This window comes from Aplidium turbinatum, chromosome 13 (assembly GCF_918807975.1).
Source record: "Aplidium turbinatum chromosome 13, kaAplTurb1.1, whole genome shotgun sequence".
Lineage (NCBI taxonomy): Eukaryota > Metazoa > Chordata > Ascidiacea > Aplousobranchia > Polyclinidae > Aplidium > Aplidium turbinatum.
In genome coordinates, this window is record NC_137484.1 from 14677338 (window position 1) to 14694119 (window position 16782).

General features: G+C 36.7%; 1 protein-coding gene across 2 annotated transcripts in view; it reads left to right on the forward strand.

Moving 5' to 3' along the window:
- Positions 1-209: 209 nt before the first annotated feature.
- The window catches only part of LOC145782240 (putative rRNA-processing protein EBP2), a 32152-nt gene continuing 15579 nt past the window's right edge, over positions 210-16782 (forward strand). The window contains exons 1-4 of one of the 2 annotated variants that reach the window (XM_082594023.1): positions 210-345; positions 1029-1112; positions 1673-1775; positions 8582-8590. In XM_082594023.1, coding sequence (XP_082450149.1) covers positions 268-345; positions 1029-1112; positions 1673-1775; positions 8582-8590 — 274 coding nt within the window. In that variant the 5' untranslated portion in view covers positions 210-267. The remainder of the gene's footprint in view (positions 346-1028; positions 1113-1672; positions 1776-8581; positions 8591-16782) is intronic. The other variant, XM_082594022.1, reaches the window with a different exon arrangement.

Consider the following 16782-nt stretch of genomic DNA (forward strand, 5'->3'; position numbering starts at 1 on the left):
CACCTGTTTGACGAGGTGACTTTACACAGTTTTCAGATTTAAAAAAATCAATAAATAAACCAAAGAAAATAATTGTAATGTTAGTACTACAATCACTATATATTAAGGTTTATTTATGCCAGCTTTGAAGGTATAATGATTAGTAGCCTTGTAGATATTTTAAAAAAGGTAAAAAAGTCGTGTAAAGTCACCCCGTTTTACAGTAACTCTGTTTTTGTGTGTTAATTTATTAATGCAGCACAGCTAACATTGCATACAAACTGAAAAATGGAAGACCTTAATGAAGAAGAATTTCATGTTCCACAGTTGCATGATGATGAAGAAGATGGTGATTCAGACAAAGAGGTAAAGGAAGTTTTGAAATATGATGTGCAATATACATTAATTATATATCTGTTGTTCTTGTGTATTTTAATTAATTAGTTTTTCATACTTTGCTTACTGCTTAGCTGTGTAATGTGTATACTGTATAGGCTACACTTTATATGATCTGTATAAGTATATACTGTATGCAGTTACCTTATTAAATTTCTTGTGCATGATGTTCGGTACTATGAACTCAGAAGCAGTGATCTTTGTTCTGTTTTTTTCAAAGTGGCTATTTTTATACAGTGGTTGCGATTAAAAATCATTGTATTGTGATAGGCGTTGCCAGAGTTCAGGTTATTTGGCAGCGCTGTTGTGGGAAATATAGCCACTGCCTTTTTTCTTTCTTTTGATGAATTTGATCTTTAACTTAGAACTGCATTTTGTTCATCAGATGTAGTAAAAGTGTACCGTATATATAATTGTTCTTCCTGACGAGAACACTATAAGGTGTTGAAAACGTTTGATATAAAATTTGTTTTAATTTAGTCTTTTCTGTGGGTGTAGAAAATAAACGTAAATATGCAAAATCTGATATGACATGTATATATGTTGTTATAATTTGAAACAGCGACAGATGTTCAAATGTATACTGTTATTAACTCCACAAGTGGTTCAACTTAAATATTATGATTTGTATCATCAATTTCTGTTTATTTCAGCTTGAAGTTGCCTTTAAATCAGGTTTGCTAAAACCTGGAATTTTCCGTCCTATCACTGCCCCTCCTCCTGTTATAAATGATCAGGTAAGCTACATTATGGTACTTGAGAAAGATCATTGATATATCATGAAGTAGCTATTCATAAATACCGCTGTGTTTCGGATCAGCGTATTCTGGTACGGGCGACTTGGCGCAAGACAATTGACCGCACCGCAGCCGACCTGTCACAGAGACATCTCAAAGCCAAACTATTTGGTGCGAATTTTATTTCATCTATTGACTGCATCTTGCCTTGTGAAGATATCTTTGTTTAATGAAGTGCCTAGTGAAAAAGTGATAATGGGTAATTAACACTTGTAAATAAAAGTATCTGCACAATGCAAAATATGCTTAATATATAAATCACGGTGAAGATGTCCCTGCGGCATGTCGGCCTTGATCGATTGTCGAGTATCAAGACGACCACGGCCGACTAGACTATGCGAGCCATTGTGCTTTTATAATTATAAAAGTGGAATGAAGTAAAACATGTTTTCAGTTCATCATTATATATACGATGCTTTAACTTCTATACATCAACATGCGTTGCTTGCATTAGTGAAATGACATTGCACCAGTATTAAGCCCTATCTTGTTTATATTAGGAAGGCCTTTTACAAAAACTTGAGGATATGAAGCAGCTAGATTTGGATTGGATTGAAAGGTTAGATGTAACTGTGCAAGCAAAAAGAGATAGTGGAGATGATGGTAAGCAAAAATTAATTCTACGATAGGACAATCATTACACAGGTCTACAAATTTCAACTTTTTTTTAGGTTTGGGTTTTGACAACTGATTTTGGCTAATTTTGGGGCGCTGAATCCGAAAATGAACTCAGATTTTCTCTATCACATCAAGTTTTCTTTTTATCATTGCCATTATTTTATGAAATTGACCAATTTTTACCCTTTTTAGTGCAGTAAAATGTCAAATATAATTATTTTCTGACAGCTATAAACTTTCAAACATAGAGATATTTTTTACACTAAATTCATAAATTGGTTCAGATTTCCTCTAAAATAAAAAAAATTCCTGTTATGATAATCGTAATAGGACATAGTGGAGATTGGTAGCGTTGAGTTTTTCCATGCTGGCTTGAACTCCCTGTTTGGCTTCTCAGGCGTTATCTGTGGGTCAGCTGCTATCACTGTGCAGCAGGGTTACCAGATGTAAATTTGTCAAGGAGCCAACTGCACGTTCAAAAAGGGCCAAAAAAGAGCCAACATTTAAAACAAGGGGATAAAAATAGGGCCAACTCAATTTTCAAGTCTAAGAAGCAATTTCACTGAATTAGCAACACATTCTTAGGCTTAGCAATATAGCTAAATATTTCACCTAAACAAAATCATTAAAGTAATACCTTAGTTACGGAAATATTTACTGTGTACCGTACACAAAACTAAGGAAAATCGACAAACGTTGTTGTTTGAAATAGGAATCAATCAGCCAAACATTTCCAGATTCAATTCACTATCATCCTCTCATTCGAGTTCACAGCATACACAATGTCTGTGGTAAGTTTTTCCCCAATTACCGTACTATTGTATTTCCTACCGGTACAGTACCGCTCTCATATCCTGCTTTCTACTTCTTTGGCATCCTAGTCTTTTGGATCAAGTCCAACAAACACAATTGAAATAAAATAGTATACCTGTATTACACTGCCACAGTAGCCTAACTAGTGTTATTGTGTTACAACCTTCACCAGAAGACAAGGCAAAAAGAATCACTTGCAAAAAGACATTCTACAATCCCTCACATTTTGAAAACGGCCAAACAAGGCCCAAAAAAAGCTAAAGGGCTAAACTAAAACTTAAGAAACCAAGTGGTTTCAAAAAGCGCCAGAGAGCCAACCCAAACTTGGAAATGATTTCGTTTATTGCAACAATATAGAAGGGCTTCTTCTAGAAATGGAATTACCACAGTATGATGCAGACGAATGGAGACTTTTCATTGATAGCTCCAAACAAAGTTTGAAGTGTGTGCTACTTCACAATGGTAATGTGTACGGTTCTATTCTGATAGGACATTCGGTGACAATGAAAGAAGAGTATCAGAACATCAAAACCGTTCTTGAAAAGTTAAAGTACTGTACCATGAGCATTAGGGTGGTCCTTAAAAATCATTTTTTTGAAATTTGCTGCTCCTAACCCTTAAAAAGTTTCCTCCTTACAAAAAATGAGGTCTTGAAAAACATTTTTAAATTTGAAGATAATTTAGAGGGTGCACAAGACCCCTCAAGTTTTGCGTCCCCCTAAAAATGCAAAATTTGGATATCTCGAAAACCGTTAGAGCTAGAGATGTGCTTTTGGTGTCTAAAGATGCAGAAGACAAGGTTTTCTATATGCTTTCTGAACATTGAGTATGCCTATCTTAAGTAGAAAAGCAGTTATTTTGAAAAAACTACTTTTTAGGGGGTTTTGCGTGTAAGATTCTTAGCTAAATAATAGTGTACACCAAAAAACACAATTCTACAATTTATCTTTCTAACCTGTTAAATTGTGATGTTACCAGTAAACAAATAGAACATTGCAAACATGTGTTGTAGGGTAGTAGGGTGGTCCTTACACAAGTAGCAGGGTCGGGTAAGGTGGTCCTTACGAGAAAATGAACTTAAATTCTGAGATTCGGTAATTTGTTTTTGAAAAAGGCTACAAAAGCACTTCTTGTAATCAAAGATAGGAAAACAATGCGCAAAGCATAAGCTTAGCATTATGACAAATTATTGGGCTTTATCAGAATATCACTGACCGCAAAATTAACTAGCTTTTCGCATTGCTTTGGCATAAAAATCACATAGTTTTTCTTTCCGCATTGTTAATTGTTTGCCAACACGTGCTTGTCAGCTAAAGTGGCTTTATTGCAGTTTGGAAATCGTTTCCGAAGGTCTGCAACCACCTGCATCAGATACTGAACCTGTTCTTCATTGTGATGATGGTTTTATTCCTCTGTGACAGGTGCGGTTTTATTCCTCTATGAAAGCTACACCTTGCTCAGCGTGGTCATCTGTGACAGTTAGAGTGTCTACTATCTTTGATGACTCACAGTAAGCATCACAGATTGCACACTGCACAGGTTTCTGGATCCTGTTCCATAAACTCAGTTGATATGTCCAGTTTTTTGAACAGTGACAATGACCCCTTAGTGACTTGGTCAGACAACTCCAGTCGATCAGTCATTGCAGAATTGATTGTCAGTCGTTAAGGGGCATCCTCAGTTTCTTCCCGCTCTTGTATTGCTTTAATCATGAGTCTTTTGGTTTGGGCCGATACAGAACGATCAAAAAAGGCAAGGACCGCTAGTTCTCCAGACAGATACCACAGGTGGAAGGAAAACCTGGATAATACAGCATTCGACACTGCAGTGTTAATGCTGGAATATGCTTTAAAAGACTTCAAAAGATTTAGATCGGTATTCGGGGCTGCAACAGGAGATTGTATCTATGCCTTAAGGTACAATTTTGTAGCAAAAATACACATCTGCAAGAGCCCACTCCTTTCTCTTTCTGTAAGTTTAAACTGGTCATAAAACATCTAAACTTTTAATGAGTACAAAATCTTCGACATTTCTTGATGCATTGGGCCAGGAGTCATAAAATGAACACCCCTCAGAGAAATAGCTCCCATAAAACTTAATGAGAGCTCTATAAATTCTCTGTTATCATCACATAAATCTTTTCTTTCCTTCAAAGATTTTTCAGCCCAAGCTATTAGATCCACATCGATGACTGTATCAGCTATTTCTCTGTTTTCAGCTATTGTGGTGAACCTTGTCTTGTCTGTAAACTCCCAGCGTGTTTGAAATCTTTTAAATACTAGAACATCTGGTGAAGCAGTGCTTCCCATGATTGTGGTAAAAGCTGTTTGTACTAGCAGCTCATGAATATGATGGCGGCATGCTAGATACAATAGGTCTTTTTGCAGCTCTTGTTCAATGAGGACACATGAGCCAAGCTTTCGCCCTGTGTTGGAAGCAGTAGTGCCAAATGATAATGCAATCACTTGTTCTTTTAGACCCCATTCATTGAGAGCTTTTACAGCAGCTTTTGCTTGTTTTGATCCCGTTCCGTTTGGCAATTTTGCTACTTGCAGCAGCTGAGATACCCCATTACCAGTTACAATAATCGGCAAGCGGTCGACATGCTGTTTGGTTGTTAAGTCTCTGAGAAGCTTTCCAGTTTTCATCCCAGTTGACAACCACAGGAACATTAGCTCGAAACTCAGCTAGACTTAGGGACATGAAAACAGTACTTACAGGTTGTAAAGATTATGAACATTGTGTATCTGCTACCCAGGTCGCTGGATTTCTAGTCACTTTAAACAGTGATATTTGTTTACTTGTAACATCACAACTTAACAGGTTAGAAAGGTAAATTGTAGAATTGTTGTTTTTGGTCTACACTATTGTTTAACTAAGAATCTTACACGCAAAACCCCCTAAAAAGTAGTTTTTTCAAAATAACTGCTTTTCTACTCAAGATAGGCATAATCAATGTTCAGAAAGCATATAGAAAACCTTGTCTTCTGCATCTTTAGACACCAAAAGCACATCTCTAGCTCTAACGGTTTTCGAGATATCCAAATTTTGCATTTTTAGGGGGACGCAAAACTTGAGGGGTCTTGTGCATCCTCTAAATTATCTTCAAATTTAAAAATGTTTTGCAAGACCTCATTTTTTGTAAGGAGGAAACTTTTTAAGGGTTAGGAGCAGTAAATTTCAAAAAAATGATTTTTAAGGACCACCCTAATGAGCATGGTTGGCTCATCTGTGTAGATTTAAAAATGCTGAACTTTTTGCTGGGGCAACAAAGTGGCTACACCAAATACCCATGTTTCCTACGCTACTGGGACAGCAGGGCCAAGGATCCGGTACACGACAACTGGGCGAGACAAAGTGGGCGATACCCACTTGGGCGAGACCAGGTGGGCGACGAGACAAGTGGGCGACGGACCATGTGGGCGACGAGTCAAGTGGGCGACAAGCCAAGTGGGCGACGGACCAAGTGGGCGACGAGCCAAGTGGGCGATGAGCCAAGTGGGCGACGGAAGCGAAAGTTTAGCCGTTCGGAAAAAATATGACTTTTAATTTTTACTTTAAAATACAATGGTTGATTTGTGGAAGGGAGGCAATGAGAGTTCTCACGCTGAGTTTCACGAAGCATTGGAAGCAACATTTTCATTATTTTTTGTGTAATAGCGCTTTGCATTGTGACATCATCTTGACACATTATTTTGCGATTTGCGGCGTCAGGGTTTATCGTAAAGCTTAAGAGAAACCTCTCAGAAAAGAGACAAACGAATGGCCAAAGAGTGGTTTAAGTCAGTTATGAACGCTCCCTAACCGTTATCGAAGCTTCTCAGTATAAAATATGACTTTTAATTTTTACTTTAAAATACAATGGTTGATTTGTGGAAGGGAGGCAATGAGAGTTCTCACGCTGAGTTTCACGAAGCATTGGAAGCAACATTTTCATTATTTTTTGTAGTCTAGCATAGTCTAGTAATAGCGCTTGCTGTTTGATGTTAATTTGCATTGTGACATCATCTTGACACATTATTTTGCAACACACAATCCAGTCTCTGAATATTATAAACACTTGCGGTAGGTCACTAGGTCAGCCAGTGGTGAGATCTTAACTACTAAGTAGCTGGTTTGGTAGGTACATGCATTAGACATTTGAAAGTTTGTAGTGATTTTCAAGCGAAACAGAAGTTTTTGTTAGTTGTTCGAGTGTGTTATTGTTTAAAATACATGTAAAAACTTACATACGAATCATTAACTACGGCGATTAGCATAAATTTGATGCTCTAAAAATAATCCATTAAAATAAAAATTTTGACAGAATATCTAAAAATAAAGTCATATTTTTCAATTTTTAGGTCATAAACAAAATGGCCCTAGTAATGACTGTCAGTCACAATGTGTTCTGTAAACTGCTGATTAGGGTGTATGGTTTTTTACAACCTATAGTGAAACCATTGTTTTTTGTCGGGAAATACGTAGTTACGACCACATGTGAAATATTTTTTCTCAACTCCATGGTTTCGAGGTCCCAACTGCCACTTTTCTACATTTAAACAAACCTTATCTACAGTGTGTAACAAAAAAATAAACGCATCTCTTGATTTTCATTAACTGATCTATTTTTTTGCTTCTGCTTCAAAGGCACCAAACCCAATATGTTAGCAAGTGCAACAATAACTTCTGTCCATTTTTTATTATTACGAGAACATGTAAGTTGAGTACTGAGCACACAAAAAAGTAGATACATTTTTGGTACACACTGTATGAAACCATCAACATTACTACAATGTCCAATGTACTCCTTTGATGCTTGACTGCACCAAAATTTTGAAATATCAGTCAGAAAACAAACATTTTAAACACTACCATAACACAAAAAGCACATAATCACATCAAAAACGAACAACAAGATTGAAATTTATTGCAGCAACATTCAGGGCTGTGGAGCCGGAGCTGTGGAGCCAAGCATTTTCTCTGGAGCTGGAGCCTTTTTTTAAATGTCTGTGGAGCAGGAGCTACAAAAGTTTTATCTGCTTCAGCTTCAGGGTTGGGTAGCCTAATCTTGATTAGCTTAAAATTAGGGAGGTATGCTAAAATTAAAAAAATCTGAGTACCCCCCAAAATTGTGCCACTGGGTGTAAAAAAACATATTATGAAAAAATTTTTGGGTTGCCCCTCCGGGAACTCCCCGCTACCGGGGGGTCTAACAAGCGATTTCCAAAATGCATGGGATTTGACACCTAACTTTTGAATCGGTGGCCATAGAAAGCTGAGACTGGTCGTAAAAGTTTCGTCTTGAAAAGTTAAGATAGGAATGTAACAGTTTCAGAAGTTTCAGGTGTGTAGTTTGGCCCGTACAAGCCCATTTTGGCCCAAAATGACCCATTTAGCCTACCACGATGGTACCAAATCAAAAATTTGGCAATAATTGGCCTTAATGAGTCGGAAATGGGCCTAAATTTTTGATTAATAAGCTATGATAGGGTTGCAATATTTTTGCATGAGTCATATATGCCCGACTTGACTATGCTTCAGGCACATCATTTCCTGCAAACACCAGAGTGTGTTACTTCTTTTTCGTCAATTGATATGTTCAAATCGACATTACATAAATCAACAATTCTCAGCTTGATCGATGTTTGCTTGCAAGAACACTGTAACGAAGGAGCTTGCTTGCTCTATTCCTTCAATCTTTTGCAAAAGGCTTGGCAACTCAAAAAGGGTCTCTGTTTGGTTTTGGTCCTGCTGCAAATGAGGACACAGGATCGCTGCTGAAAATTGGATCGGCAAGTGATGATGTCCTACAGAAACTGGATAATCTACCAGTTCACAACCTGGGTGAAGAACGTATGTCGGATTAGTGAACTACAAGATAAATATTTATGGTAAATAAAATCTTGATACAGTCTCCAGAAGTGTAATTCTCAATAAAAGCACGGATTTACTTAAAAATATTCTGAAGATTGACAAAAAGAAATGGGAAAAATCAGTACAAGACAGCAAAGAAATTAGACTGCAATGGAAGGAAAAGATGAAAGCTTATGAAGAAAAAGGTTACTCTGAAAAAGAAGCTCTTAATATCAGAGCAGAGCAGAGTAAACTTGCTGATTTAGATTTCCTGAAAGCGCAAAATCCACCAGGGCCTTTCACCACTTCTGAGGAAGTGAGTGCTTACCTTCTAAGTGATGTTGTAACAGATCACACATAAAAAACAAAAGACTTTGCACTGAATTTCGCTATGCAAAGAAGACATGCCACTCCCTAAAATCAAGTGCTTCAATATTCCGACTGAAATGAGACTATAAAAATTCCAGATTAGAAGACTACGGCAACAACCTTATCAGCTAGTTAGATAATCCACGTTCATGTGCAACTATAACAATGTTAGACCTCCAAAGTGTGCTTTCTGCTCTGCATTTGCTTACAGAGGCAAATTCAAGCTCCACATCAAATGACCAGGAAGCTGATTCTGCAGCACCAGCCTATCAAGTTGGTGAGTTTGTAGCTGCCATCTGGATTGAAGGAAGTGAATGACACTGGTACCTTGCTAACATTGTTGAAATTGTGAATGATGAGGCCTTACTACTTACATACTTCAAGAAGGTTGGCAACAGTAGACATGGAGAAATATGGATTTCCCCTGAAAATCCTGAACTTCTTGTTACTGATACTTATCAGATCATTCATAATAGCTTGGATGTGTCGTATGTCAGATCTGCCCGGATCAAATGCTATGTTTCAAATGAAACAGTTCAACTATTGAATAAAGCTCTTAATGAAAAGATAAAAAACACTAACTAATTTGATATCTGGAACTACACAATACTTCCATAACATTGGACTTTTGAAACATAACTATGATTATTCTTTATATGCGTCAGACAAAGCTGTCCATATCCAAAACAAAACAACAAAATAATACACAAACTGCAAATGCACAAACAAACAAACTATCATTTAATATTACATAGCAATAGCCTCCTGTTCTTATTATTTTATCAGTATATATACAGTATATGCTGAATATTATATATATAATACGTCGTATTGGTAACTGACACGTACATAGATTTATATTTCAAAAAAGCAAACATGGGCAAGAAAATTGAAAATGCTTTATAATGACTGGCTGTAATACCTATATTTCAATTTTTATGACATTACCCAAAATGTCTCTGATTTTAAACGTAATGACGTCATATAATCAATCAATTTTCTACAACTAGACATGCATATGATTCATTTGAAAGTACTAATTCGAATCATAACGTTTTAAACAAAAAAATATCCCGATTTCAAACTTATTAAGGTAAAATTTTGAATTTCATACAATCACGATAGGCCAAATAGGCCGTTTTGGACTAAAATGGGCCTGTCCATACACCTGACACTTCTGAAACTGTTACATTCCTATCTTAACTTTTCAAAACGAAACTTTTGAGACTGGTTCCAGCCTTCTATGACAACCGGTTCAAATTGTAGGTATCAAATCCCATGTATTTTGACAATCGCTCATAAAACCCCCCGGTAGCGGGGAGTTCCCGGGGGGGCAATCCAAAATTTTTTTCATAATATGTTTTTTTACTCCCAGTGACATAATTTTGGGGGGTACTCAGAGTTTGTACTCAAAATTTGTATTTTAACATACCCCCCTATTAAAATCAAGTAGTAATACTGATAAGCTGATGACATGAAGCTGAAAAATTACTACTTTAGTGTGCTTGCCCCTTTAAACAGAATTTTATATATAATACTACAATGCAAATTACTAAACCGTTGTGTCCTACTGTGGTAAATGCTATATTATAATCTATAAACAATACACATACTTAATGGAGCCGGAGTTGGAGTAATTTTTTAAAAATTTGCAGCTCCCGAGCTATTGCATGAATGCTTGATGGCTCCGAAGCTAGAGCCAGAGCTATTTGATGAATGCTTGATGGCGCTGGAGCCGAAGCCAATGCTCTCTTACAGTGGCTCCACAGCCTTGGCAACATTGAATGCTGCAAGTAATCAGTGCATCATCGAAATAAGATAACCTCTTATTCTGTCATCAACCCTCATTAAATTTTTCCTGTGCCTGCATATCATTACTATCCTTTACTTTTCCTTAAGTAATGCGTTTTTTCACAAAACCAATTGCTCTTTCATTTGACATCTGGTTGTTGTTTAATGAATTCATGCCAGATGTTTGGGGTAGCGAGTGATAAACATGGTGAACATTGCATGGTAATGTCATAAAAAGAGGCAAGTTTCTTTTTACTTCTCAACAACTTTGGGTTGTTTCTTTATTTAATGGGTTGGTAGTTATTTTATGGACATTCGGGTGCTAGTAGCTGAAGTTGCCATTTTACAGAGTTACAAAACTACCATAAAATATTCTGTGAATGAATTGAATAAGGAAAAGTATAATGATATGCTGCAGGTGGCTTAGTGGTTAGTGCGCTCGCCTCTGAAGCGGTAGGCATGGGTTCGATACCTTGTCGGGTCATACCAAAGACTTTTTAAAAATGGTACTGAATCTAATTTCTGCTTGGCACTGAGCAATGAAGTGGATTCGGGTAATAATGTACTCAGTTGCGCCTCTATACGGCTGCATTGACACTGTCTGCTTTGTAAAGCGCTGTAGAGCAACGTATTCTGCGATGGATACAGCGCTATATAAAAACTAAAATTATTATTATTATTATTATAAGTACAATAGCTGTTTTTTTTAATAATTAATCTATAAAACTCTTAGCTTCAGAGACTGCCGAGTAACTCATTCTAAGTCACAAAACGGCTGGGATGGGAAGCTGCACATCCCGGCAACAGCACTTCATGTTTGTCAATTTTGAGTGACCCGTTTGAGTTGACTACCTACCAGCAAACAGTGCTGGACCCTGTCAGCGACAATCTTTAAACTAAACAGCTCAATATGTTATTCCCTATAACATTGCAGCAAGGCTAAAGTATCTTTGGCTTGCTAATGAGATTAATTATTGAACTTGCAATTATAGTGCAAGTCGACCCCCGGTGTTTTCATAAAACTGACTTGGACACTTTTAGGGCCCTTGCAGCCACTGATTGGGGCCCTTCCAGCCCCATAGCTCTTTGAACCCCAGGCTAGTGACCACTGTGGCACACTTTTTTATATCTAACTCTTAATGTTACTCATATGTCATATCATACTAACTGCAAAAAGCTTCAAAGTCCTTTTTAGTGGTTAAAATTCCCATCTCCAGTAGGATGATTTTACATCAAATTTCTTTCTTGAGTTGGGACCTTGAATTGTTGGAGTAGGAAAAGAATATTTGAGATAATGAGTTTTCAGCTTATTTCCCGACAAAAAAAATTGGTTTCGTTGGAAAATTTGAAAAAAAGTTTTGAAACTGTACACCCTACTGCTGATGCGGCTACGCAGCGTCTAGACTAGAGCATTCGGATTAAAAATATCAGTTGACTTTAAGTGCCCAAGTTAAAATTATGACTTATGCATCTTGAGAAGTCCCACATAGTCTGTGGTGGATCCTGTCCATTAAAGTTTTATTGGTACTTTCACATACAACATTGTAAATGTAAGTTAATAGCAAGTCTCTATGAGACATTGGATTTTCCGCGCACATACGATTTATAGCGTCTAGAACACTAATTGTGCGCTGTTTTTTTTTCGATCATTGACCGATTTTTTAGAAAAATGTCTGAAAAAAATATAGCCAATTCGGTCAAAATGTGCAAAAAAATATATAGTCGATTCGGCCAAGTGTTGCAAGGTTGAGTTTCGCTGATGAACGTTGAAGAAACGTTTGTCTGTTCTAACTTTTCTCAGATAAAACACGAAAACGTTTCTCATCGAAAATCCAATGTTGTAGCGAGTCAGGAAGTGCAAATTTTGGTTTGTATCAGCTACTTGAAAGGAAATATTTTCATCAGAAAAAATGACCGAAATAAATAAAAAATGACCGAATTTTTACAAGTCATTTCGGACAAATGACCGAAAAGTCTCAGCAAAAAAAAAAACAGATTGCGCGTGCTATGTTGGTGGCTACAACGTTTTTATTAGCATCGATGGTGACCGGAAGTTTTTGCAACATACTCCATTGATAATGATATTTGAAATTCTTGATGATACCTTGGTCTGAAAGATGGACAGAAGAAGTTGTGTTTGCTGGAAATAAAACACAACTTCTACTTGCTTGGTGAGTTTTGTCGATGTTGTTGTTACGATGGTTGTTCAAATGTTCAAGAGCTTTTCCCGTGCCTTCCATATCCGTGAAATTTGCGCCTGTGCCACATCAAATTTTGCTGCAACAACTCTGGGGCGTTTTCATCTCTAACTCTTTGATTACAATTACTCTTACTACCACTCTTTGACCTTTCGTTTGTCTCTTTTTTGAGAAGTTTCTCTTAAGCTTCACGATAAACCCTGACGCCGCAAATTGCAAAATAATGTGTCATGATGATGTCACAATGCAAATTAACATCAAACAGCAAGCGCTATTACTATTATTATCACGTGCCGTCTCCGATCCGAAGGTTGGCTGTCACTTTCTTCCACAAGTCACGTTCTTCCGCTACTCTTTTTGTTTCTCCAATGCTTGACAAATCAGCCCACTGTATAACGTCATCTCCCCATGTTCGTCTCCTTCTTCCCCTGCACCTCTTTTCTTCCACCATACCTTCAATAACCAATTGATGTAGCTGTCCTGCCGATCCTCTCAAAATATGTCCCGCGAATTTCATCTTTTGTCTTGCTAAGTCGTTTGCCCATGTATCTTGCACTCCAATTCTTTTCCTAATTGCTTCGTTTGTAATGTGTTTTTTATATGATATTTTTAATATTCTTCTGTAGCACCAGAGTTGAAAAGCATTAATTTTTTTGCGAATTTCTTTGCTGTAGGTCCAAGTTTCACTTCCATATGACATGACTGGTTTGATGTAACAGGATAGAAGTCTCAGTTTTTATTGTAAATTTATTTCTCCTCTTAAAAATTCCTTGCATTTCCAAAATGACGCTTTTGCTTGACCGATTCTTCTTTTTATATCATTGGTGCATCTTCCATCTTGTGTAATGAGGGACCCTAGGTATGTGTATGTGGAGACCTGATCCAATTGTTCTCCTTCCAGCTTAATGTTTATTTTATTATTTCCATTGCTTTTTTTGATGAGCATTGTCTTTGTTTTCTTCAAATTGAGTTTCATTCCGTATTTTTTACTGATTTCATTGATTTTGTCCATGCTTTCTTGTAGTTTTTCTTCTGTGTCGGCGAGTATGACAGTGTCATCTGCGTATCGTATGTTGCTTACTATTTGACCATTGAATTTTACTCCGTTTTTGTTTAGTGTTGTTAATGTTTCCTTGATTATTGCTTCGCTGTACAAATTGAATAATATTGGTGAGAGTATGCAATGCATCCCTGCCAAACCCCTTTGAATATCGGGAAAAATTCTGTGAGACTGCTACCACTTCGAACTGCTGCTGTTTGTTTAAAATATATGTTTTTTATTTGTAAGTCTTCTTTCTAAGAACGGGACATTAAATTTTTCGAGCAATTGCAGTAATTTGGTATGTTTTATCCTGTCAAATGCTTTGCTGTAATCTATGTATGCAATGTAAGTGTGTTTTCCTTTTTCTATTCTCCGTTCGCCAATTGTTCTTAGAAGGAAGATTGCATTTCTTGTTCTGGATCCTTTTTTATATCCAACTTGATTTTCATCAATTTGTTGTTGTATTATTGGGGTGATCCTTTTTTTGATGATGTGGAGCAGAATTTTGCTGGCGTGTGAAATCAGACTTATAGTCCTGTGTTCTTAATTCACATCTCATTGTTTTTGTTATTTTTGATATTGGGATCAAGATACTCTTAGTGAAGTCATCCGGAATTTCACCACTATTGTACATCTCGTTTATTAGTTTCGTCATGTTCTGCAATCCCGTTTCTCCTAGTTGTTTCAGAAGTTCCACAGGAATTTCATCTATCCCACTTGATTTTCCATCTGGGAGTCTTTCTATGACATCTCTAACTTCATGTTCCATTATTTTTGTAACTTCAGATTTTGCTGGTAAAATTTCTATATTGTCTCGTTCATCATCATATAGTTCTGACACATATTCTTGCCATCTGTTGGTTATTCCTTCTTGAGTTTGTATTACTTGTCCATCTTTATCGATCAGCCCCATCTTTGCAGCTGGAGTTTGACCTTTCATTTCTTTTAGTTTGGTGAACAGTTTTGGCGATCTCATGTCATCTAAATGCTCCAACTCTTTGCACTTTTTTTTTCCAGTAATCTTCTTTTGCTTTTCTACACATTTGTCGGATCTTTTTGTTTAGTTTTTTGTACAGAAGTGCGTTTCTCTTAAGCTTCACGATAAACCCTGACGCCGCAAATTGCAAAATAATGTGTCAAGATGAAGTCACAATGCTTCGTGAAACTCAGCGTGAGAACTCTCATTGCCTCCCTTCCACAAATCAACCATTGTACTTTAAAGTAAAAATTAAAAGTCATATTTTACACTGACAAGCTTTGATAACGGTTAGGGAACGTTCATAACTGACTTCAACCACCCTTTAGCCATTCGTTTGTCTCTTTTCTGAGAGGTTTCTCTTAAGCTTTACGATAAACCCTGACGCCGCAAATTGCAAAATAATGTGTCAAGATGATGTCACAATGCAAATTAACATCAAACAGCAAGCCAAGCCTTTAAACTCATATTTTTTTCCGGCAGCCATCGTGGCCTACCGGGAGCTCCTTTTCGGCGGCCAAATTTGCGCGCTTGGAGGCCAAAATACAAATAACGATAGCACAAGTAAATAGAATTAAACTTGCTACAATGCTAAAATGATCACTTAGATCACTAATGCAAGCAACGCATGTTGATGTATAGAAGTTAAAGCATCGTATATATAATGATGAACTGAAAACATGTTTTACTTCATTCCACTTTTATAATTATAAAAGCAAAATGGCTCGCATAGTCGGCCGTGGTCGTCTTGATACTCGACAATCGATCAAGGCCGACATGCCGCAGGGACATCTTCACCGTGATTTATATATTAAGCATATTTTGCATTGTGCAGATACTTTTATTTACAAGTGTTAATTACCCATTATCACTTTTTCACTAGGCACTTCATTAAACAAAGATATCTTCACAAGGCAAGATGCAGTCAATAGATGAAATAAAATTCGCGCCAAATAGTTTGGCTTTGAGATGTCTCTGTGACAGGTCGGCTGCGGTGCGATCAATTGTCTTGCGCCAAGTCGCCCGTACCAGAATACGCTGATCCGAAACACAGCGGTATTTATGAATAGCTACTTCATGATATATCAATGATCTTTCTCAAGTACCATAATGTAGCTTACCTGATCATTTATAACAGGAGGAGGGGCAGTGATAGGACGGAAAATTCCAGGTTTTAGCAAACCTGATTTAAAGGCAACTTCAAGCTGAAATAAACAGAAATTGATGATACAAATCATAATATTTAAGTTGAACCACTTGTGGAGTTAATAACAGTATACATTTGAACATCTGTCGCTGTTTCAAATTATAACAACATATATACATGTCATATCAGATTTTGCATATTTACGTTTATTTTCTACACTCACAGAAAAGACTAAATTAAAACAAATTTTATATCGAACGTTTTCAACACCTTATAGTGTTCTCGTCAGGAAGAACAATTATATATACGGTACACTTTTACTACATCTGATGAACAAAATGCAGTTCTAAGTTAAAGATCAAATTCATCAAAAGAAAGAGAAAAGGCAGTGGCTATATTTCCCACAACAGCGCTGCCAAATAACCTGAACTCTGGCAACGCCTATCACAATACAATGATTTTTAATTGCAACCACTGTATAAAAATAGCCACTTTGAAAAAAACAGAACAAAGATCACTGCTTCTGAGTTCTGAGTACCGAACATCATGCACAAGAAATTTAATAAGGTAACTGCATACAGTATATACAGATCATATAAAGTGTAGCCTATACAGTATACACATTACACAGCTAAGCAGTAAGCAAAGTATGAAAAACTAATTAATTAAAATACACAAGAACAACAGATACTTAATGTATATTGCACACATGACTTCCTTTATCTCTTTGTCTGAATCACCATCTTCTTCATCATCATGCAACTGTGGAACATGAAATTCTTCTTCATTAAGGTCTTCCATTTTTCAGTTTGTATGCAATG